The sequence below is a fragment of the Pecten maximus genome, chromosome 1, assembly GCF_902652985.1.
Source record: "Pecten maximus chromosome 1, xPecMax1.1, whole genome shotgun sequence".
NCBI classification, from domain to species: Eukaryota; Metazoa; Mollusca; class Bivalvia; order Pectinida; family Pectinidae; genus Pecten; species Pecten maximus.
Genome location: NC_047015.1, coordinates 59880570 through 59905866, shown reverse-complemented (window position 1 = coordinate 59905866; position 25297 = coordinate 59880570). Strand labels below are relative to the sequence as shown.

General features: G+C 35.2%; 1 protein-coding gene across 6 annotated transcripts; it reads left to right on the top strand.

Moving 5' to 3' along the window:
- Window positions 1-5600: 5600 nt before the first annotated feature.
- Window positions 5601-25091, top strand: LOC117339642 (cyclin-F-like). 6 transcript variants are annotated; one of them, XR_004535286.1, is made up of 13 exons: window positions 6783-6902; window positions 8428-8603; window positions 10108-10214; window positions 10642-10709; window positions 11107-11291; window positions 13928-14481; window positions 14945-15249; window positions 16725-16812; window positions 17673-17772; window positions 17984-18120; window positions 18499-18650; window positions 20938-24360; window positions 24435-25091. XR_004535286.1 is itself a non-coding variant. In XM_033901375.1 (12 exons), the coding sequence occupies exons 1-12, from the start codon at window positions 5769-5771 to the stop codon at window positions 21351-21353; spliced, it is 2295 nt and encodes a 764-aa protein (XP_033757266.1). In that variant the 5' UTR covers window positions 5601-5768; the 3' UTR covers window positions 21354-25091. The 6 variants fall into 6 exon arrangements, 2 of the variants coding, with proteins under 2 accessions (XP_033757266.1, XP_033757245.1); XR_004535283.1 differs by having other exon boundaries at window positions 24398-25091; XR_004535284.1 differs by having other exon boundaries at window positions 20938-24397.
- Window positions 25092-25297: the final 206 nt, after the last annotated feature.

The following is a 25297-nucleotide window of genomic DNA, read 5'->3' as shown; positions in this document are numbered from 1 at the left end:
CTGGTAAGAGCTGAATCCCACTGGTAGAATTTGAGAAGAGGTTTGAAATAGTTGTTGTTTAGGAAAATCATGATTGCGCAATAATGTTACAAAATGGCCGCCATGGCTGCCATGTCAAAGTTTTTACGAGGCCAAAAAATAACAACACTTTGTTGGCTCTCCTTTCTTAACATCCTCACCAATTTCCAGCTCAATCGCACCAGTGGAAGTGGAAAAGAAGTTTAAAATGTGTTTTTCAAGATGGCTGCCATGGCGGCCATGTTGGATTTCAGACTGACCCGAAAAATAACAACACTTGCTCAGGACCATCCCAGCATAATTTCAGGCAAGTTTCAGCTCAATCCCACTGGTGGAACTTGAGAAGAAGTTTGAAATGTGAAAAGCTTACGCACGGCGCACGACGACGGACGAAACATGATGACTATAGGTCACCCCGACCCTTTGGGTCAGATGACCTAAAAATGTACACCAATTTAAAAAATATAAGTCTGCAGAAAGTAAAACAATGGTACATTAAAAGAATTTTCGGCGATTCAAAATATCACACAGGGCATAAATTGACACCGAATTTAACACAGTGCCTGTTGGAAAGAACATAATACAGCTTCTAAACGTTACTAAACCAGGAACATATTTAATAAGATATATTATATGTCCCTGACTAAACCGATTAAAATTAGCGTCAATATTTAATTACTAGTTTAATAAATAGGGTTTCGCTTATATCCTCGTTAACGGGACATCCTGTCATTACAAGAACTCATTCTCGATATCATCATCACGTAAACGACAAGTTCTGCTGCTGTAGCCTCCATGTTCTGTCACGCGTTATTTACACCGTATCCTGACCGTTATCGTACCAGATAACCTATTATATACAGGATATCTTCCACTTTCTCCATAAACCAATAAAGTTGGTTGTGCTTCAAGTTCCTTCAACCCAGAATTCTCTTACGGAACTGTAGGAAATTAATTTTGTTAAGAAGAAGGAAGTTATTATAACCGCATATTTTACATGAGTATAACATAATCTAAATTTCAAATCAAAAGGTAAATCAATATTTCTTAGTTTTAAATACACCACGAAAAGTGCCGTCTTTCGGACTTGCTCAGATGGCCGATTTTTCCCCCGCGGCAAAACTACCATTGTAATTAAGAGGAACACCCACATATGAAAACGAGTCTTGAATGTCGAGTTCCTTATTACGTAAAGTAAATATGTTTCTGGACTTAATCTATTCATGTACTCTTTAGATATTTCGACTCAATTTACTCACATTTAGAGATGTTTGTTTAGAGTTCTCCAGCATCTCTTTTAGTCTTTGTCCACATTTAGAGATAATTGTTTAGTTCTCCAGCATTTCTTTCAGTCCTTTGCACATTTACAGATATTTGTTTGAGTTATTCGGCATCTCTTTTAGTCTTTGCCCACATTTAGAGATATTTGATTTTTTTTCATAGTAATAATAAGACTATCTATATTGAGAGATTTTCTGAGGCATTTCATTCTGTAAATTTGATAAGAAGTATTTCGTTGTCAGCTTTCTATGAAATGGAGTTAAAGATAGCAATCCAAAAATAAAGGATTGTTTATTGAAATCAACCAGAAAAAAAAAACCATGTGGGTACGTGGACACATCAGTGTTTTGTTGGAGGATGGGTGGGTGGGGCGGGGCGGGGTGTACTTGGGTACGTGAACACCTCCTAGGCAGTAGTACATGTCAGAGCTTGATTGGCGAGATCGCGAACACTCTGAAAACACATCGATCGGTATTGTCTAATGGCATTGTATACATTGGCCACTAAACAAGGCGCCACGTGTCCAGACTTACCATTATACCTGTGAAGCGGTTTGTTGTGACGTACAATACAGCCCGGGGCAGTGTTTGGTAGTCCCATCATCACTTACACCCCGGGGAGCCTAACTGTCACTGTGGGGTGTCACTAACGGTCAACACGTGTCCAGACTGGTCAGTCAGGTGTGACCAACTTTGGGATTTATTATTGACCGACCAATTTTTTTATATTTTGTTTTGACGACAATCGTTCAATACCTGCTATACGTGTTAATCGGCCCGGAACATGTGTTTTGTCAGGGGTGTATAATTATATAATAATTCTATATGGTCAACGCATGGACCTTAGTTGTCGATCTACAACTTGAAAATGAAAATATATCCTACACAGTTTATCATCACCTCGCCATCCAAAAATAACGTCGTGGAACGCTGTTTAAATACAGCTAGCTGGTATGTGAATCTTGAGTGGGGTGGTCAAGAGCGTCCACATTATTTCAGAGATAAGTAGTATGGACGGGAAGTGTGGTCAGTATACGTGTTGTACAGTTGTTTATAAACATACTATGACTTGGTGTAACGTGTGTCCAATCCTTCTGTTTAATTACAATGGAATATATTTCAATCATAAACAAAGGTGGTCAGTTGATAACCCAGCGACACAGGCCCTCAGTTTCATATCGATACTGTACGCTATCGGCTGACCAGGGACCCAGCCCAGGTATTGGTGATCTGGTGTCAACGCCCTTGTAAATGATTTCTCTCTGTTAACATTTACACGCTCTCTGTTAAATCACTTCAGTTTTCTGTTGGTAGGAAGGCTTTTGGTTGAGGTTGGAGATTCCATCGGTTAACAGAACGGTCAGAGATTTAATATCGACACCAAATAAATCAAAACTGATTTAACGGTTCAAAAGTTTGTCCAAGTAAAAATGTAATATCAACAATGTTTGATTAATGAAAATTCGTATTTATCTCAAAGTTTAAATGATTAGAACATAAATCAATATATTTTAAATAGTGTTGAGTCGTATACTTATTTGATTTATTAATTTCACAAGTGATTTCAATTCATCATCTACTACAAAATTAAAAAGGGTATTAAACTTGAATGTGCTGGGTCTTTCATAATAGTATCTAGATACATGTCTGTATATATTTTGTCCTATTTAATGATATTTGTTGATCGCTACAATTAAATAAATAATGGAACTCGTTTCCTATTTCGTTCAGGTTGCAAAGACGACAGATTATATGATATGATCTGATGAGTTAGCCAGATATCTATATGAAGCCAACAAAGTCAGATAGTAATTAGTATATTATAGACATGTCGACTGTATTTTATAATAACATAGGATAGGTCCAAAGTTATTTTGTTATACTTTTTCATTTGACTTCAACATATTTTATTGTTCAGACACAATTGGATTGGAAGTTTTTAACAACTTATAAAAGCCCTCTCCACAAATACATATTACAAAGATTGTGATAGCGACACAGTATACTTATAATGATTATCAAAAAAGCAATTGCTTATTTATTTATAGGTGATAAATTTATATAAGTATCTTAAACCCTTGATTCTATTTTCCTTTTATTTTGTATTGTATGCAATGTAATGTACTTAGATATTTAAAACAGCAAAGAAGAACGACAGGAATAAAGACAGATCTAGAGGTCTAAGAGTAAGACGAATGTTGCTACATTAGGATATACTACAAATTAGGGTTCATAAACGATGTACACAATATATATCTTTAAATACACTTGATTAAAACTAATTAAAAACTAATGCATGACACATTCTAGCTACACATCCAATACACATCACTTATCCATTGTCCACAAAAACACTTTCTTTAAAGATCCTTCCTCGGGTCACTCCTGAACTTTATATTTTTTTATATGTACGGTATCTAAAATAAGCTGAGGACATTATGTTTCACATGTTATTATTCTCACTTATGGACCGAATGACCCAAGGAATGAAAATTGGATTGATAAAAGGCGGAATGATTGACAATAATACCTATTGTCCTAATACATGTAGATCTCCGCCAATTAAGTTGAGGTATAAGCGTGCTAATATCGGACAAAGTATACAACCATGCACAGCAGAATGCCAATACTTTACTGTAATATGTACCATTTCAAATGTCTTTTTATATTTGTTGTGTTAACAATAAAAAATGTTCGAAATTGAAACACAGATGAAATGGCATCTCTTTGTCAGAATATCCAGAGACATCTATATATATATGTCTCTGGAGTATCCAAGTCTGGAAACCCGAGATCTGGTTAGTCTCTAAGGTTGCCTTTTTTTTTCTTTTTCTTTTTTTGTGAAAAAAAATCTAAAGGAATCTCGTATTTTGTTTGTGGTTATATTTACGAATGCACACGTCATGGTTCATTGACTTCCATTTATGCGTGGTCTTAACCACTGTGGCCTAATCTGATCCCCTAGGAAACCTAATTACAGTTATATCATTAGTGGCGAAATTAGCACCCCAATAAAAACAGTTGGCGTTTGTATCTATGGTAAAATCACAAACCTTTTTAGTGACAAATAACGACAAGCAATGAGGAGCGAAGTTTGGTTAAATATTAATCTGAAAATTAATTACATATACATGTACCATATAATTTAAGATAAACGGTACGTCATCTAGTGATAGACATTCTATCTTATTAACGTAGAATTTGGCAATTAAGTAAACAACGACAATAAATTAATGAGTTTATAAATAGATAATGCTTGTTGGTTTCATTTGATTCACACATAGGACTAGCAGTAAGAGTTCGTCCCGTATCAAGATTGTGACAGTTCTATACGGTTTCGTTGGGGTCAGAGACAAGTCTCTGGTTGGGGTAGAATATATACCGTAGAGAAGGTGTAAAATCGTTATTGGAGACAGAGGTCTCTGTTGGAGACAATAATGATTTGTTATTTTTCGAAATGAGTGACATCAGACAGTTTTCAAATCTTTGTTAAGACGATCGCGAGGTAATGGGGAAAGTGAAGTTGAGCTGTTGTTGATATAAATCAGGAAGTATAAGGGCCCCGGTACTGACCCCCGGGGGACACAGTCATTATACATTACATCAAGGAGATGGGCGTAAACATAAAGTATATAATACACGATACAAGTATATATATATTTAACATAAAACATTCTCGAAATCTATTGTTTTTGATTTTAAAATCTATTTTTTGGGCTTGATGAACCTGTAAACACATATTTTCATTGTCAAAAAATGACAAAGAAAAAGTGAAATAATAATAGTCTATATGAACATAAAGTATCAGTATTTAAAGATGTCTGTTATATTAAAAAAGAATCAATTATATGAAAGTTATTTAATTTTGTTTAATTTAAAAATACTACAGTCGTGCAATTAGATTTGGACTTTATTTTATGCAAATATAGCTTAACACTTTATTTGGCAATTAGTCAATCACCGTTTTTTATAATTCAAATCTCAGAGGTTCGGTAGGTCCTTTCTTAATGATGCAGTAATGTACAATGTATTATATGATAAAACAACTGGCCAATTTATACATCTCAAAATCGGGTAATTGGGATATAAAGTACATTATATATTTCTACTATAGATATTATTTTGTTAAATTCTAAATTAACATAAATCTATAGAGAACTATATGTGTATATAACCGTGAGTTATGGTAGTACATTAAATATACAATGTCTTACTTCCCTAACTTGACTGACACCCCAGTCAGCTCGGTTGTTATTTGCGCCCAGACCGTTATCAATGGCAAGAGGAGGTAACTCACATCCTATCGTTTACAAACGACAGGGAGATTGACCAATCAGCACGAGGCTTTCCTGCATGGCTCAGTCGACTCCATAACATTGGGTAGCAGTTTCTCAGGCCGGTTGCTGTTGTCAATTCATTATCGCTTCTCTAAATGAATTAGATATTTTTTTAAACAGCTTACGAACAGAAATGAAAGGTATGTACATATTTTAGGTTGAATGTAGGTTATAACGATTTTTGTGCTGAATTTGGTTTGATGAAATATAACTTGGCCTAACGGTTTCAGGCCCAGATGATGGGCGGTTTATTTGAAGTCTCAAAGATGTTCGAACTCTTGCTTTTCCAAGTCTACGGTCTCAGATAGGGACCATTTCTTGTGTAGATATTCTAACCTCAGTAATATTGTCTTTCGTGGACAGTATGAGTATGTTTGTTTTAGCATTGCCCCAATTTATATTTTAACTTCTCGACGAACCGATATGTTGTCCCGCCCACAAACTGTCTATCTGATTTGTCCCTTTCATTTTAATTCAAGTCTTCTATTAAACGTATTAAAACTGATGAAAAACAACAATGTTTAAACGTATGTTATGGGCTTAACCGAGGTTGTTCTACAGTAGGCGTAGAATTCTGCCTGATTTGAGCCGTGTGTGTAACAAAAATGTTTGAAGTCGCATCAGACAAACGGTTGAGCGTTGTAAATTTTAAAAGCGATGCTGTACAGGACATCTGAAGTAGGCCTAACATAGAATTTGTCTCGTCAGATATCATATAACGAAACAAATTTTTAAATTTTGGTGATGGATAAGTTATCGAAGTCTTCACATTTTTAATATAGCTGTATTCTAGCAAATATTTCCGTACTGTATTTCAAATCGACCTCGGATATATGGGGAATCCCGGCACCTGACATTACCTGTTGCATCCAGCGAGCAGAAACCCGTTAGACTGTCGTTTGCTTACGGCATATTGATTTGCATACTGTATCCGATAACAAAACTATCAATAATAGGCATATATATGTTCAGACATGTAATAGACTTAAATTAAATTAACATGTTCACTGACATTCCACGGACATGTTTTTGACACGGAATTTGATTGGTTCTACGGTTTGACATGTATACGCTTGTTTACATTTTGAACCAATCATCGTCGGGAATGCCCTTGTAGGTACTAAAAATAGAATAAGCATATGTTGTATCGAAGAGGTGTTTGAAGGTAGGCTAGTATGGCCCTAGTTTGACGTTTCTTCATTCTGTCCGAGAATAATTCATGGAAACACGGAAGATATTAAGGAAATCATGAGTTTCGTTTCTTTCTGTAAGTATGGTGTAAACAATGTTTAACGCCAAGGATTTTATTACACAGTAGAATTTTGGCATATTGTTGAGGACGTCAAACCGACATGTTCAGACATCTGTCAAATTGACGGCGTTAGGTTAGGGCCTAGTGTTTCTTGTTAGCTGTGATAGCAGGTTTGTTGATATTGATATTAAACTTAACATGTTGTGTTGGATGGGAATGGGAAATTATGTGCATGATTTCTTTTACCATTTTGGATTTAATTTAGATAAATGGAAATTTTCATGATCCAGTTGAGGACCCTGACTTGAGTTTTTGTCAGCTTTGTTGTTGAGCTCTCTGCATACATGTATAATGAAAGTAGCAGTGAGAATGAAGAAATCATAAACTTCATAAATCACAATAGCAATGAATGATATGTAATGCAAATAGTTTTTTTATAATAATATTTTTAAGTGCAACATCTGTCCAGATCACATATATGCGAAATACAGTTCTAAACTTTATAAGATTTATTTAATACCTAAGTAGTGATTTTTGTTTTGTTTGACTTGTTATTGGGTGAGACATCAGTTTAAATCCCTAAGTGATGGTCACTTAGATAAAATCAGACACTCTCTCCAGTGCCACAAACAAATTTTATCAACTTAAAGTAAACCCCAGGATACAGAAGTCTATTGTAGTCGTCTAGTCGTATATTTTCTAACTTTTAAATTGTACCCTGAATGATATTTGTTGTCTTGTGACGTCTGCAGCAAAATAATGATGGTACTTTTCTGGTGATTGTCAACATTTCACTTCAAGATTTATGTTTAGAGCAGTCGCTCAAAAAGTATATCCAACTTTAGCCAAACTTTGTAGTTAGATCACATAGTAGACATCTCAATACCAAGGAGTGGGACGACTGGTTCGCCTGTTGTCAGTATTATGTGACCGGGTGGGGTGTCCTGGGAGTGTTCTGCAGTATGCTTCAGTGAGGTAGCACTATAAATCGGCAAAAGTTCCGGCCTATCACAAGGAGACTTAACATGAACATACCGCAGCCTCCCAAAACACACATACGCACTCACCACACGCATGTATGTCGCACGCACGGGAGGCCGTCCTTAAATGACTTAAGCTGTTAATAGGACGTTAAATAAAATTAACCAAACCAAACCAAACATCTCAACACAGCCTTCATTTACGGAATATCATCCAGAATTTATTGTCCATTTGACTCTGGTATTTAGGGATGCTTGGACTTTAAAGTGACGTGTTTAGCTTAGTTTCTCAAAAAGTATCAATGTTTTCAATCAAACCTGGAATAAATTTTCATGGTAGTAGTACGGACAACTCATAACCAGTGATTACTTGTCTTAAGAAATATTAAAGTCAATAATCCGTCGGATGGTATTAAATTATTTGTGAACTATTTAATCTCCTGCTTTAATAGAATCTAATTTTGAGAATGTATCTGTAACACAAACTTTTAACTGTCTTTGATGTAATTGATGTGATCAGATCCTATATCTACAGATTGATGATATTTTGTTCCTTACAGTGCTATCCGCCCTCAGTAAACTACAAAAGTCACCAAACACATTTATACCTGTCCACATGCATATGCAGCTGCGTCCTCGTAAACACAATCAACTGACGATATGGAATCTCCCAGAGGAAGTCCTCCTTCTTATCCTCAAAGGCCTCCACGTCCGGGACATCCTTAATATGAGGACGGTATGTATTACATAGCTTCAACCAAATCAAACCTTCGCGTGTAGTACATATTACACAGCTTCAACCAAATAAACCTTCGCGTGTAGTACATATTACACAGCTTCAACCAAATTAAACCTTCACATGTAGTACGTATTACACAGCTTCAACCAAGTTAAACCTTCACATGTAGTACGTATTACACAGCTTCAACCAAATTAAACCTTCACATGTAGTACGTATTACACAGCTTCAACCAAATTAAACCTTCATATGTAGTACGTATTACACAGCTTCAACCAAATTAAACCTCATGTAATACGTATTAGTTACACAGCTTCAACCAAATTAAACCTTCACATGTAATACGTATTACACAGCTTCAACCAAATTAAACCTTCACATGTAATACGTATTACACAGCTTCAACCAAATTAAACCTTCACATGTAATACGTATTACACAGCTTCAACCAAATTAAACCTTCACATGTAGTACGTATTACACAGCTTCAGCCAAATTAAACCTTCACATGTAGTACGTATTACACAGCTTCAACCAAATTAAACCTCATGTAATACGTATTAGTTACACAGCTTCAACCAAATTAAACCTTCACATGTAATACGTATTACACAGCTTCAACCAAATTAAACCTTCACATGTAATACGTATTACACAGCTTCAACCAAATTAAACCTTCACATGTAATACGTATTACACAGCTTCAACCAAATTAAACCTTCACATGTAGTACGTATTACACAGCTTCAGCCAAATTAAACCTTCACATGTAGTACGTATTACACAGCTTCAACCAAGTTAAACCTTCACATGTAGTACGTATTACACAGCTTCAACCAAATTAAACCTCATGTAGTACGTATTACACAGCTTCAGCTAAATTAAACCTCATGTAGTACGTATTACACAGCTTCAACCAAGTTAAACCTTCACATGTAGTACGTATTACACAGCTTCAACCAAATTAAACCTCATGTAGTACGTATTACACAGCTTCAACCAAATTAAACCTTCACATGTAGTACGTATTACACAGCTTCAACCAAATTAAACCTTCACATGTAGTACGTATTACACAGCTTCAACTAAATTAAACCTCATGTAGTACGTATTACACAGCTTCAACTAAATTAAACCTTCACATGTAGTACGTATTACACAGCTTCAACCAAATTAAACCTCATGTAATACGTATTACACAGGTAAAAATGTAAATATTAGCTACATCACACAGGTAAAAATGTAAATATTAGCTACATCACACAGGTGAAAATGTAAATATTAGCTACATCACACAGGTAAAAATGTAAATATTAGCTACATCACACAGGTAAAAATAATGAGAGTAATTTGTTATCAATAACAATTCTTGAGAATCATGACAAACATATTTCCTCTCCAACTTTGATATACAACTTTTTGGGAAATTATGAGACAAACTGAATTCAAAATGTTATGATAAATATTGTTAACTTATTTTAATTACTGTTATCATTTAAAGGTACACCCCTACTTTCGTGACGTAATAGACGACAACTCACCCATCTGGGCGATGGCAAGTTTCCAAGATAACTGGCCAATGTGTAACAACCTCCACCATTTTGAACAGTAAGTGTGATTAAAGGCGGTCTGTCAGCGACATATAAATTGTAGAATTGAAATAACCCTAACCCTAACTTGGTTATAAAATGTTTTCATTTCAAATTGATCCACAAATGTGCATGAGGACAAGTTGATATGAATGTAATGATTTTGCATTCATGACAGCATAAATGCAAGATGAAAAAGTTTGTTTTTTGAATCGACAATTAATTGTAATCTAAAATCTCTTGCTATTTTGTTCTGATTGGGGGAACATGACACAAGTTTAATGATTGCGTTTTACTTTGATGTTACTTTGTCAGTTTTGTAGGGTGAACATTTGAGTAAGTGAAATAAACCTAGAACTAGATAAATAGATTGTATAATGTACAATATTGTCAGTTTCATCAACAACAGATATTTTCTATAATGGTATTGCTCTTGTTTTTTTCAGGGCTGCAAACTGTGGAAATATAGAAGCTTTAATCAAACTAGCCATTGCCTACCTGTATAATGAAGGATGTAAGTTACCACCTATCGAATTTAGAACATTAATTTTCATCTCTTATGATTCATGAGGTAATTCTTGCCTCTTCATTATGGAAAAATAAGGTATTATTAGTGATATGTAGACTCTGCTTTACGCAGTTTACGACAAATGTACAATGTTACAAGTTTACGACAAATGTACAATGTTACAAGTTTACGACAAATGTACAATGTTACAAGTTTACGACAAATGTACAATGTTACAAGTTTACGACAAATGTACAATGTTACAAGTTTACGACAAATATACAATGTTACAAGTTTACGACAAATGTACAATGTTACAAGTTTACGACAAATGTATGAAGTTCCAAATTTTGGATAAAATTTCATTGTTTCAATGGTAAAATCTTACTATATATATCTACAGTACCTGAGGATGACCGCCGAGTGACCAACAATGGCGAGAAGGCTGCGGACATGTTCTGTAAGGTCGAGAGCCTCACACCGGGAACTGACCCATTTTCGTGGCTTTTTATCCGTCCACCATGGTCACTCAATGGAGCTTGTTGTAAAGAGACGGTGTTTGCTCACATGAAGAGATATATAGAGGAGGTAAAGTAAAGTATGATTGATACAAAAACCTGTAGAAATATATCTCATCCAGTGTTCCAGCTAGGATTTGAAAAGGGCAGGGCGCTGCCTAAAAAAGGGCATTTTTGTGCGCGACATTTTTTCCGGGCCTATCTATCTTCTACCTTATTTTACAGGACAATTTAAGTACATCCATGCATTACATATGACCTGATTCATAGAGACAAATAGAAATCTGTTGATTTTTTTTTATTATTTTGTTTGTGTGTAAAAATGTCTTCTTTCTTCTCTTTATTCTTCAAATATTGTTTTAAATTTTGATGGTAAAAGTTATGACCTAGAGTAATTCAAAAATAAAATGATATTAGCATTATTTCAATTTAAGGGTGTATTGAGAGAATCCATATAATACGATAATTACGTCCAATCAAAAAGTTACTATCAGATTATAGTCAACAGAGCGATATTTTCAACCAGAAGTTAGTCTGTCCGTTGTGATTGTAAGACGACTAATTGTAAGTGAAGATATTATAGAGCAAAATAGAAAAGGTGATCAAGCATATACGAGAAAAAAATGATTAAGTAAAAGAAATTATATTATTTAATATCTGAATAAACTTCGTCCAAATAACTGCGATGTATCTTGTAACGTAAGCGGCGGTAAATTTCTACTTTCACTTTAGACTTTTTAGAAATAACGGTAAACTAAAATCAGGAATTTATAGCAAGTTAACATTTTCTTGAATTAATTATAAGAAATGGTAAACGAATAAGGGCCGATCATGATTCGCAAGTTTCTGATCAAACATTTGTTCCGTTGCTCTCGTAAACAAACGGTCCCCGTGTTCACTTGGCTATCACATGACCCGCAGTTAATGCAGAGTCGGCATTTCAGATACGAAAATAACAAAATATAAACTAAACTTTTGCAACTATTATTCACATAAGCAGATATTTTTATGTGTCCTTTATTTATTTATGAAAAATAAACATTTTGTATAGAAATCTGTCAATCCAACAAGGAATTTGCGACATCTGCATTTACAACGAACCATTTCCGGCGTCCCGCCAAACTTCATCAAATAAAATCAACCGAAAGCTAATTTTGATCACTGGAAAATCACTGGAAAGTGATCTCATGATCATTTACTTAAAACTTGCTTGGTTAAAACCAGAAGGATTTCGTGTTGTCAAATGAAGAAAATTTCAAAGATATATAGATCGATCGCCAATTGCACACGTGCTCATGGGATAACTTTACGACAAACGTGCGGCTCTTTTCGGTCTTGTCAAAAGTTGTTTACATAAGTAAAACAACATTTCCATCCATTATCATTACTTTGTCCATCTTCAAAAAGCCTTCGTGATCATGATTTAATTGGATTACCAACCGATCCTATTGACTCGTAACGGTTAAATGAATCTATAAAACACCAGCTCGATCCCCAGCTGACCGATCTCTGCCTCGGGCAGCGTCCATCAGTACCGTGGATAAAGGTCTACAGGTAAGGGGACTGGTGTTACAGGTGGCCAATTAGTGACTGACTGGCTGACTGTATATTGCATGGCTTCAGCAAATCGGATCTAGAGTATACGAGGCAAAATGAGCATCAATGACACTTAGAAAAAGGGCAGTACTACAGGAAAAGGGGCGGGGCGCATTTCTTACTTTGAATTAGGGGCAGGGCGCCGCGCCCTGCTAACCCGACCTAGCTGCAACACTGTCATCACTCAGAGAGGTTTACAGACAGGACTTCACTTAAGAGCAACAAATATAATAGGGCTATTCCAGTATATCAAACGGGGGGGGGGGGGGGGGGGGGGGGGGGATCCAGAAATAAGCAAATTTGATAGAGCTATTCCATTATATCTAATGGGGGGGGGGGGGGGGATCCAGAAATAAGCAAATTTGATAGGGCTATTCCATTATATCTAAGGGAGAAAATAAAGAAAATCTATGGTGGAGACATAGAAGTTTATCATAATATAATGATAGCATTTTGATTAAATCATTTTTGATGGGTTGTCTCTTATGGACAAACCTGGAGTCCTTCCATTAATATTCTACTGGAATAGCATATAACTAATAGTAAAATCAGGACAAATATTAGATTTTAAATGATTTGATCCATTTTTCAGGAGAAAAACATGAAATCTTATTGGATTTTGAGGAACTTTATACCTTCCTTCAATAGAAAATATATTATAAAACATAGTGGATTTTTAGCTTGAACAATTAGAAATGTTTGTGGGAGGAATTCTTGTGTTATGGAAGTTTATTCAAAGCTATCCTGCAGAATTCTATTTTATAATGTTTTTTCTCATTTGTCCAAACAATAATTTGAAGAAAGTGGCTTTATACATGTAATTACTAATTAGCAATTTGCTCATCAGAACATTCAATTATTTAAACTCCTGCAGTGTCCTCAACATCAGATTTGATTTTTTTTTTAACAAGGATTTTTGTGGTCGTTTGGGGAGAAGAAACAGTAAATGTTGGAATTAAAAATTGATATGAAATAATTCTTATTGAAAATATGATCAATTATCTGTCAGAAAAAGTCAACACTTATCGTAACATTGATATGTCACCTGAGTGGTTCAGATATCTAGGTGTTCCATTGTAGATTTACGTGTGCTTAATTTGTGTTTGACAGCACCCTGACAATGGCGATGTCCAGGTTTGTGTGGCTAAGACAGTATCTCTACTGGAGGAGGATGGTCGTGAGGAGGCACAAAACTACCTCCAGCTGGCCGCGCAGCATCAGTCTGGGGTCGGAGCCTTTCTTCACTGGCAACACCAGTGGCAAGATCGCGTGTGTGACCGTGCTTCACGACTAGAGAGTATACGACAACTCCGCCAAGTAGCCAAACTAGGACACATGGAAGCTTGTTTAAGCTTGTGTAAATTCTATGCCAAAGAAATGTACTGTGGTGTAAGTTCTGACCAAGCCGCATTTACAGTCCGTGATTTTGTACATTCTGTGTCGCCAATCAATGTCCAGAGTTGTTTTAAAACGTCACACGAGCTGACACCATCTATGAGATACATCCTTGTAGACTGGCTTGTAGAAGTTGCTGGAATGAAAGACTTTTCGAGTCAGACTTTACACGTTGCGGTCAGTGTAGTAGATAGATACCTCAAGGTTCACAAGACGACACGTTCAAAACTACAGCTTCTTGGGGTTGCGGCAATGGTCCTCTGCTCGAGGTAAGGATTTAACGGTGATCTGTTTTACAGCCGTCTGAAGGTTATTTCCCCTAGATTAAAAGTGTCACGAAAATATAAAAATCTGGAATTTCTTCCTTACTTTAAAAAGAATAATATTATATTGTTATATTTTCCCAATTTAATCCAGCAAAGGCTGCTGTAAATTTCTAGCAATCTACTTCAAATTAGACTTTTAATTTCCGTTCCTCTATCTTACGATACACTGCAATACACGATCTAACAATTCCCTGTAGGTCATATAACCTTTACGCTTCAAATATAAGCCAATGAAAACTGCACAATGACGTTAATAGTGAGGCAATGACAAAGAGCCTTTACAACTCAATTTAGTGCTTGATTTGAAATATGAAGAATTTCACAAACGTTATTGCTGTACTGTCTTGATAGTTGTTGATATTTTGGTAGTTTCAGAGTGGATCATTCAACTGCTGTTTTTGTTTAGGTTTTTAGGTAAAGATATAATCACGATCCGTGAAGCTGCCTGGCTCACTGACAACACGTATAAGTACGAGGATGTGGTACGCATGATGGGGGAGATTACAGCTACACTGCGTGGACAAATTCGGGTCGCCAACAGTTTTGATTTTGTTAAACTGTTTTCCTTGTTGGCGAGACTTGACAGGAAAAGTTCCTTTCTGGCGGAGTACATCTGTGAGTTGTGTCTGCTGCAGGCCGAGATGGGGCAGTACAAGCCAACGGAGACTGCTGCAGCGTCTGTCCTCCTAGCACGTATACTCACACGACTTGGTATGGTTTGTTACTTGCTGTTTGTACACATTTTAGCCTTTTTTTTTTCATGTTAGTACTCTGAATAATTTATGGATATTTTGAAAAATCACTCATGTTTTTATGGTATGTAAGCGATACTGACACCACTAATATATGTTATGAAACCACTGGACTAATATCATGATTTATATATTATCGTATGTGATACTAATATGGTATATATATTATCGTATGTGATACTAATATCATGATATATATATTATCGTATGTGATACTAATATCATGATATATATATTATCGTATGCGATACTAATATCATGTATGTTATCGTATGTGATACTTATATCGTGGTATATATATTATCGTATGTGATACTAATATCATATATATTATCGTATATGATACTAATATCATTATATATATTATCGTATATTATAATACAGAGGAGCCCACTTATTTGCATATCGGTTATTTGAATATCCCGCTTATTTGCATAAAATTCTCAGGTCCCGATTTTCTTCTTCTTTATCTTTGTATTTTAATCCCGTGTATTTGCATCGACTAAAACACCGACTCCCGCTTATATGCATATAAAAATTCCAAAAAATCGAAAAGTTTTAATTGATTTTAGGGTATTTTTGTGATTTTCCCGTAATAAAGGTTTATGAAAAGTGTTTTTAACTTACATATTGATTGGACACGATGTACAACGTTATCTAATCATTGGTTCCCACTTCGTCAAAACAGGTTATGTTCGATGCATCGATATCGACATTTAGTTATTATCCAGACCATATCAGTAGCATTGTGAAGAAGAATTACTGAATAAAATATTGATATGTCTCATCTTTTGATGAGATTTGTTTATTTATTATAGCATCGATCCAAACCTGTGTTCTGTGCACTTGAACACTCACTGAGGCAGGTTGCGATCGCCATGATTGTTTACTAGGCGCGTTGCATTGTGGGGGCATATGTGTAAGGAACGACAACTCTTTGTGTGTGTGCGCCATTTTCCAAAACAAACCCAAACGACAATGCACATCTCACGGTCATTTAAGACAGTCTATTGCTTAAGCAGTTCATCATCTATGATCAAACAACTGATATACTCATAGCAGGAACAAAACACATCTCAAGACGATAATGAATGTTTATTGAAACGATCACATTGTACATCGTAGTGCCAACCCACGCGTGTATGACCGATTTCGGACCCACAGACTCGGAGTGACAAGTAGTAAACGAATAATGTTTTTTTTTAATATGTTTTTAATGCAAATAACGTAAACAATCATATAGCGCCCGTTTTGAGTACCTACCTGACGATCTACATAGTGTATAAGAGGGGCCAAAACCCAACTCCGCCTATACGAATACTCCGGTTATTTGCATATTTTGTCATGGAAAAAGGGCTATGCAAATAAGCGGGTTGCTCTGTATATATTATCGTATGTGATACTAATATCATGTTCTATATATTTTGTCTGTAGATGATCCTTGGCCGAAGCGTATGGTTCAGTTTACTGGTTTTACTATTGAGGACATCAGTAGATGTGCTTTCCATGTACATGAAAAATGGTAAGTGTCTGTTAAGGTCAAGCCACAGGTTAAAGTATTTGTTCTTAAAGTCCTCAGATTAAAATTGTATAAAATGTATTTTTTAGCTTTGTTACCCCCTCACGACAAATACATAACCAAATTTTGTCCTCGCTCTACGGACTTATTTATACACTCACAACCATCTTCTCTTATATGAGTTTTTGTTTCAACTACCTTGGGTCAAAAATGAGATCACTAATTACTATTAAAAGATTTCAACATTCTCGCTCTACTGATGACTTCATCAATGAATCAAGTCCAATTGTCCTCGAACCTCACAACCATCATCTCTTTTACAAGCTCGTGTTTCATTCACCTTGGGTCAAAAATGAAATCTGTTAGGATACAAATAGATTTTTGATGTCGTCGTTTTACGATCTTCATCTAAGATCCAGATGTCCTGAACTTTAAACTCACAACACCATCATCTTGTACCTGGGGTAAAATGGACGTCACTGCTACTATAGACTTTTAAAGCCCATGCTCATCAGGTTCATTGATATTATTAAATGAGGTGAAAATGCTGATTTTCATTGAAAACTCTCTCCTCTCATTTCTGCCATGTAAAATGGAAAAAAAGAAGAAGAAAAAGCAACAAATAAACAAACTTCCTGCCTCATTATCTGTCCTTCGAATGAAGGAAAACCTATTGTATTAGTTCTGCTTCTTGTCTTGGCCAAAACTTCTGAACTGTTGAAGATATGAGAGAGAAAGGGAGACATGTTTGTTCACAAAAACAAGTTATTTAGTTTATTTTGATAAATAATTGCCTGAAAACTGAGTAAATAATATTTTTTATGTGTTTCCACTTGAATCTGATATTGACTTTCTGTTTACAGTTTTTTGGAGGGCTCTGTCGTAGACCACCGAGATGTAACGCTTCAGGCAGTGAAACTACGCTACTCGGACAAAAATTTTATGGAAGTCAGTGAGATGGAGGTAAGGTTTCCATTCAAATATAATGTAGTTTTGTTGATCTCCACAAAAAGCCAATTATCTCAGTTATTGATAGGAAAACTTGCAGTGTGATAATTGAAAGGACATCCTAGAATCGATTTGTTTTAAAGATCACGAGTTATGAGGAACACTGTGCCATGCTCTGCGTGGCTCGGCGTGACAGACCACATGAATTAGATGTTTTTATTTACAGATCATGAGTTACGAGGAACTCTGTGCCATGCTCGGCGTGACAGACCACATCCAACAGGGACTTGATGTCTGTGTCAAATTCAAAAATGATGACCAACTCATCCTCTCTCCTTCCAGGAAAAAACGTAGATGTGACCGGTAAGTTGTTGTAGCCATCATGATCAAAGTGTCTTGATTTCATGACTCGTGTTTCTTGTAGGTAATTTTTATTTAAAAAATCTAATGCAAATGCTTGATTACTAATTGATATATTTTGAACTCACAAATGATTATCAGTATTACTATAAATTCTGAAATTATCTAATAAAGAAAGTGGCTCTCAAGCTGAGCAAAGGGACATAACTCTTTACAGGGGAACTACAGTGAATTATTATTTGTTTTTGACAAAGGGATAATTATAAAATGATGATTCCTTTTTTCACAGCAAAAGTGATTGTAACCCCTAGGGTGTCGAGGATGACAGTTTGTTTACTATTCTATATTAAGTAACTAACTATTTGTTTTATTGCTTTATAGAAGATTGCCTTGTCTGGAGGGTCGAGAGAGTACTGCAACCCCTTCTATTGAGGAGTGTGCTATCATGGAGGAATCCATGTTGTCTGGTTACGACGGTGATAAAGAGGACGAGGAGAAAGATGATAGCGATGACTCCTTCCTCGAGTATGATGGTAGGTACTTCACACCTTAAAATCACTCAGCGTTTTGTAGTCTGACACTCATCTGTCAATCATCTGACAATCATCTATCAATCATCTATCAATCATCTGTCAGATGAGTAAGCCTTTGACTTTTGTCACCCCACCCAGGGTCAGGGAAAGTAAATATTGTTTAATACACAGACTTCATGGTACAGATTTGTCGTTTAGATGAACAAGCCCAGTACATGTATAGATTTGTCGTTTAGATGAACAAGACCTGTACATGTATAGATTTGTCGTTTAGATGAACAAGGCCTGTACATGTACAGATTTGTCGTTTAGATGAACAAGACCTGTACTTGTTAGCTCAGATTTTTGAAAAAATTTTGGACTTGGAAATTTTTTTGCGTTCAGTTTTTGGTGCAAGTGTTGAAAGGTATTAATACATCACTTTATAATTGTACTAGGGTGCTGATAATTGGCAATAGAGTCCCTCTGGAGTTAAACTATCCCCTGCCGGAGTTAAACTAAAAGATTTTTTTAGGGAAAAAACCAGAATTTTCAAATTTTGAACTTAGAAGTCCCTATGGAGTAAGACAATCCCTTCCTGGAGTAAAACTTTAAAAAAAAAAATTGGATTTTTTCTTTTTAAATCTGTGTTTTTTTGTTTTTGTTTTTAAATCTTTGGACTTTGGGTTAAGTTTATGTTGTGAGTGTTGAAAGGTATAGTAATAGTAATACATGATATTAGGTTCCCTGTGGGGGTTAAACTATCCCTTGCCAGTGTCAAACAAAGATTTTTTTGGGGAAAAAACACATTTTAAAATTTTTTGTGCAAATGTTGAAAGCTATTAACACATCACTTTATGATTGTACTAGGGTGATGATATTTAAAAATTTTTTAAAAGAGTCCCTATGGAGTTACACTATTCCTTCTTGGGGTGAAACTGAAAATAAAACAATGTGAAAATGCTCACATTAGACAATTTATACCGGTCCACATTTTTCAAGGGAGACAACTCTCATTAGGATAATATTTTATCAAAAAATTGAAGAAATATGTCCAAAAGCAATTACATTTGTATTTAATATATTCATTTAATCTACAACAACATAGCTTGCCTCCCGAATGTTTGTCAATAAATAATTTATATAATATATAAATTGGTATGGTTTTGAAAATTGCTTGAATTCAAAAAACATAATCTGATCAAGTAAACAATATAAATATTATTAATGCAATTTGCAAAACATTCCAATTAATATATTTAAATTATTTATTGACAAACATTTGCAAGACGAGCTTTGCTGTTCTCCAACAGCTCTTGTATAGATTTGTTGTTTAGTTGAACAAGGCCAGTACATGTATAGATTTGTTGTTTACATGAACAAGCCCAGTACATGTAAGATAGATTTGTTGTTTACATGAACAAGCCCAGTACATGTAAGATAGATTTGTTGTTTACATGAACAAGCCTAGTACATGTAAGATAGATTTGTTGTTTACATGAACAAGCCTAGTACATGTAAGATAGATTTGTTGTTTACATGAACAAGCCTAGCAATGTATAAATTTGTTGTTTAGATGAACAAGCCCAGTACATGTATAGATTTGTTGTTTACATGAACAAGCCCAGTACATGTAAGATAGATTTGTCGTTTACATGAACAAGCCTAGTACATGTGTAAGATAGATTTGTTGTTTACATGAACAAGCCCAGTACATGTATAAATTTGTTGTTTAGATGAACAAGCCCAGTACATGTAAGATAGATTTGTCGTTTACACGAACAAGCCTAGCAATGTATAAATTTGTTGTTTAGATGAACAAGCCCAGTACATGTATAGATTTGTTGTTTACATGAACAAGCCCAGTACATGTAAGATAGATTTGTCGTTTACATGAACAAGCCTAGTACATGTAAGATAGATTTGTTGTTTACATGAACAAGCCCAGTACATGTAAGATAGATTTGTTGTTTACATGAACAAGCCCAGTACATGTAAGATAGATTTGTTGTTTACATGAACAAGCCCAGTACATGTAAGATAGATTTGTCGTTTACATGAACAAGCCCAGTACATGTACAGATTTGTCGTTTACATGAACAAGCCCAGTACATGTATAAATTTGTCGTTTACATGAACAAGCCCAGTACATGTATAAATTTGTTGTTTAGATGAACAAGCCCAGTACATGTAAGATAGATTTGTCGTTTACATGAACAAGCCCAGTACATGTATAAATTTGTATATTTTCTGTATACTGTTTAAGAAGACATCATTTAAATTAATTATTTTTTCTTCATTTTTCCAGAATCAAGTGAAGGTATGAAATCTGAGGAACTTTGTGATGGTGCTATAGATTGCGAGAGTGATCTCCCAAGTGAGGGACAATTGTCTGGCCTTCGTCTGGCTGTGGCTAATCCAGATAGTAGGTCTTCGTCGGGCGTGTCCTCGCCAGGGTCATCGAGCGGGGAGGCCAAACTCAGCCCCCTCCTTCCTCGCTCCTCATTAGGAATATCTGGTCATGCCTCTCACGTGTTCGGAGGAGTTTGTATGCAGAACAATCATTTAGGTGACTCTGAAAACAGTGGTGCTCATTTTTCTCCTCAAGGTACGCTGAGAGGGTTTGTCCAAGGACATGTCTCCAGTTACATGACACTTAGGAAAACAACCAAGCGGAAAAGTAGACAGTTTTTGTCGGAGACCAGCTTAGCACGAAAGCAATGATGACACTGTGTGAGTGAGTGTAACTGGACAAGTGTGAATGTGGTGAAATTTTAGGATGAGTATGAATGAGGTAAATATTCAGGAGAGACTATTCTCATTGCAATAGCGATACGGTAGAATGGGTTTACGGAGTTGTAATAGCGATACGGTAGAATGGGTTTACGGAGTTGTAATAGCGATACGGTAGAATGGGTTTACGGAGTTGTAATAGCGATACGGTAGAATGGGTTTACGGAGTTGTAATAGCGATACGGTAGAATGGGTTTACCGAGTTGTAATAGCGATACGGTAGAATGGGTTTACCGAGTTGTAATAATCATGTGGCCATTGATTTGTGTTTTATTTTCTCCACACGGAGAGAAATCTTTGTGTTCTGTGAATGTTTTAAATATATTTTAGACAGCATTTACAAAATGTGTAAAGTATTTACCTGAGAATAATCAGGATGTTAAAGTGTTTGTATGACAATGATCAGGATGTTAAAGTGTTTGTATGATGTTGACTTGCAGCAGTTTTTTTTTTGTTTTTTTTTTTTTTGGTAAAATTTCAAATCCAGAAATTGTGTTTTTTCAAATTTTAGTTTGAACTTCAAGTTACTGAAATTTTCCTGATGGCTGAAACTAGACATTATCAGACAAACTAGACATTATCAGACAAACTAGACATTATCAGACAAGCTAGACATTATCAGACAAACTAGACATTATCAGACAAGCACTGTTCAGCTTCTTACTATATGTAACTTGGTAGAACAAAGTGAAATAGATATCCATTTTAAACTTTGACATTATCAGACAAACTAGACATTATCAGACAAGCACTGTTCAGCTTCTTACTATATGGAACTTGGTAGAACAAAGTGAAATAGATATCCATTTTACTACCTGCTCTGATAATTGTTGGTGATTAACAAACACTGATAATTGTTGGTGATTAGCAAACACATCGTATTTGGCCGAATACCACTTGGCATTTAGGTCTGTGCTGTAGGTACAGCGTTCTGCATCGTGTCTGGTCGGAATGACCCGACAAAAAAATAAAAATAATTTATATAATGTGACAGTGCTATATATATTAATATATCAGGGATCGAAGCCTACAGAACTTGACCTTTGGAAACAAGAATAATAAGTTCACAGAATTTATTGTTGAAATTAATTTTTGAAAATAGCTGTGTATTATCTTGGTATCATGTACCTGTATTTAAAACAGATAAGTTATTGGATTGATTACTGTACGAAGGATGTCATTGACCTCAACCAAACATATTTCCCTCAACAAATTTATGGGGATCAGTTCTCAGGGATCTAGAAATGTTGTATTTCCCTCTTGATTATTAACTCCTTTACGGAGTTTGAATATGTGACCTTTTTGTACTTAACAAAATTTCAAACATTTCCATTGATGTTTAACCCAACAGTTACCTGTTGGTGGAATCCTGTGTGTTAGTAAACTGGGTTACACCTTTGGCAAAGTTGGAGAGAAAGTTGCATGTATTTTTCATTCCTTATTGTCAACCTTATTGTGCCAACATTTTGTGTATTGTTTACATGTTTGTTACAGATGTTAAGATACAATGTATTTGTTATTGTCTAATGGCAGTAACATTTATAAAATACAAGATTATTCAAATTGTGGCAGTTTTAAGTATGACTGACTTGTGTGGCCAATGTTTGTTTTTAATACTGTTGAGTTCTTGTGTTTTATCCTCAACAGAATTATAGACAAAAAAGTACAGGTTCTTCAGAATTCCTTCAAGTTGAACGTTAATCATATATTAAGGCAGAAACATTAAACTTGTTATTGAATCTGGTCAACATTGTTTGAGAGAAAAATGGTTGAAATGATAGATTTGAGATTTTTTAAGTGTTTTGATGTACACTAACGTTTTTGAGCAAAAGATACTGTGAATATTTTTAAAATACATGTACAACAGAATTTACGGAGATGTTTGGTGGATGTTTCTGAGAACAACATGTACAGTATTTAATGAGATGTTTGGTGGATGTTTCTGAGAACAACATGTACAGTATTTAATGAGATGTTTGGTGGATGTTTCTGTGAACAACTGTATTTAATGAGAACAAATGTGTTTGTTCACTAAAGACCGAGTGTGTGTCAGAGTTGGTGTATATGGAGTAGCTTAGCTGCTTCTTTATGTCCAGAATCTTTATAATCTCATTGGTGCTCAAAGCCTTTTACTAAGTTATTACTGAACTAAATACTTTCCTGCTGCTGAACAAGTAGCATGAAGATGTCATACTTCCAGTAGAAAGATTTTTGATCCAATATTCAAACTTAAAATATTATTGATCAGTTTTAAAAATTGGTGAGAACTCCATAAATGGTATTCAAATTGACAAAAATGTCTTGTACTCCTTTGTAAACAATTTAAGATAACTTTTTATCTCGTTCAACTAGAGTTGTTTTGAGGGGAAGTTTTGTGATTTGGATGTTAGTTATTTAAAATTGGCTAAATTATGTAGGCAGTATTTAGGAGGGAGACATGATTATTTATGGTGTTTTATTTTAACAGGCCATTTCTGGTTTCGAGGAAAAATCTTTGATAATGTAAACAAATGATGTGTTCATTCTGTTGGCTCAATGTCAACACTCAGAACTTAATTTACCAATTTTGATACACAGTTTTAGAAATTAGGGTTGAAATATTTTTCCAGAACAGAATAAGAACATTATAGTCAGAGGTTTTACTTCATTAAAAGAAATAATTTTATTAAAGTTAAAAACAGCAGAAATACTAGTTATTTTAACACAAACAAACAAATTTCAAATATGAAATTGATTTAAAGCTTTTATTAATTTCTTTTGTTTTAGAATTTAATCCCTCCTCTCTAAAATTGGGTATTGGAATCATGTTTTGTCAAAGTGTTGTCCAATTACTGAAAAAAGATCTGGAGTTTCATTAATCTCATATGAAACAGATGTAATCTTTATTGAGGAATGAAATGTTTGTATCAGGGGCAGAATCAACATGATATGTGCCAAGGTTGACTAGTGGTATATGATCTGAGGTAGATACGAAGGTTGACGAGTGGTATATGATCTGAGATAGATACCAAGGTTGACGAGTGGTATATGATCTGAGATAGATACCAAGGTTGACGAGTGGTATATGATCTGAGATAGATACCAAGGTTGACGATCGGTATATGATCTGAGATAGATACCAAGGTTGACGAGTGGTATATGATCTGAGATAGATACCAAGGTTGACGATCGGTATATGATCTGAGATAGATACCAAGGTTGACGAGTGGTATATGATCTGAGGTAGATACGAAGGTTGACGAGTGGTATATGATCTGAGATAGATACCAAGGTTGACGAGTGGTATATGATCTGAGATAGATACCAAGGTTGACGAGTGGTATATGATCTGAGATAGATACAAAGGTTGACGAGTGGTATATGATCTGAGATAGATACCAAGGTTGACGAGTGGTATATGATCTGAGATAGATACCAAGGTTGACGAGTGGTATATGATCTGAGATAGATACCAAGGTTGACTAGTGGTATATGATCTGAGATAGATACGAAGGTTGACGAGCGGTATATGATCTGAGGTAGATACCAAGGTTGACGAGTGGTATATGATCTGAGATATAATTTTGTAATCTTGGGATCTTTTGTCCCTGGATCCTCCAGTCCATTACATTGAATATTTATGTATATCATTTATATTTATATTTTTGTAACTAAAGCAAATGAAACTTACTAATTTTGTCTTTGTTATGTTTAAATCACCTGTCTTATGATAACCAGCATCTGTCTGGTATAAACTTTTCCTTTAAAACAAATCTTCTTAAAACAAAAACACCCTTGGGTCATGTTATTGGGACATTGGTGTATGCTGGGATAAAGGGCTACACAGGTTTTTTTAGGTCACCTGAGACAAAGACTCAGTTCACCTATTTGCAATT

Excerpts from the sequence above, each read along its gene's own strand:
- LOC117339642 (XM_033901354.1), top strand. Across the intron at positions 14,482-14,944 it reads GCAATGGTCCTCTGCTCGAG|GTTTTTAGGTAAAGATATAA; the intron begins GTAAGGATTTAA and ends GTTTTTGTTTAG. Across the intron at positions 17,773-17,983 it reads TGGAAGTCAGTGAGATGGAG|ATCATGAGTTACGAGGAACT; the intron begins GTAAGGTTTCCA and ends TTTTATTTACAG.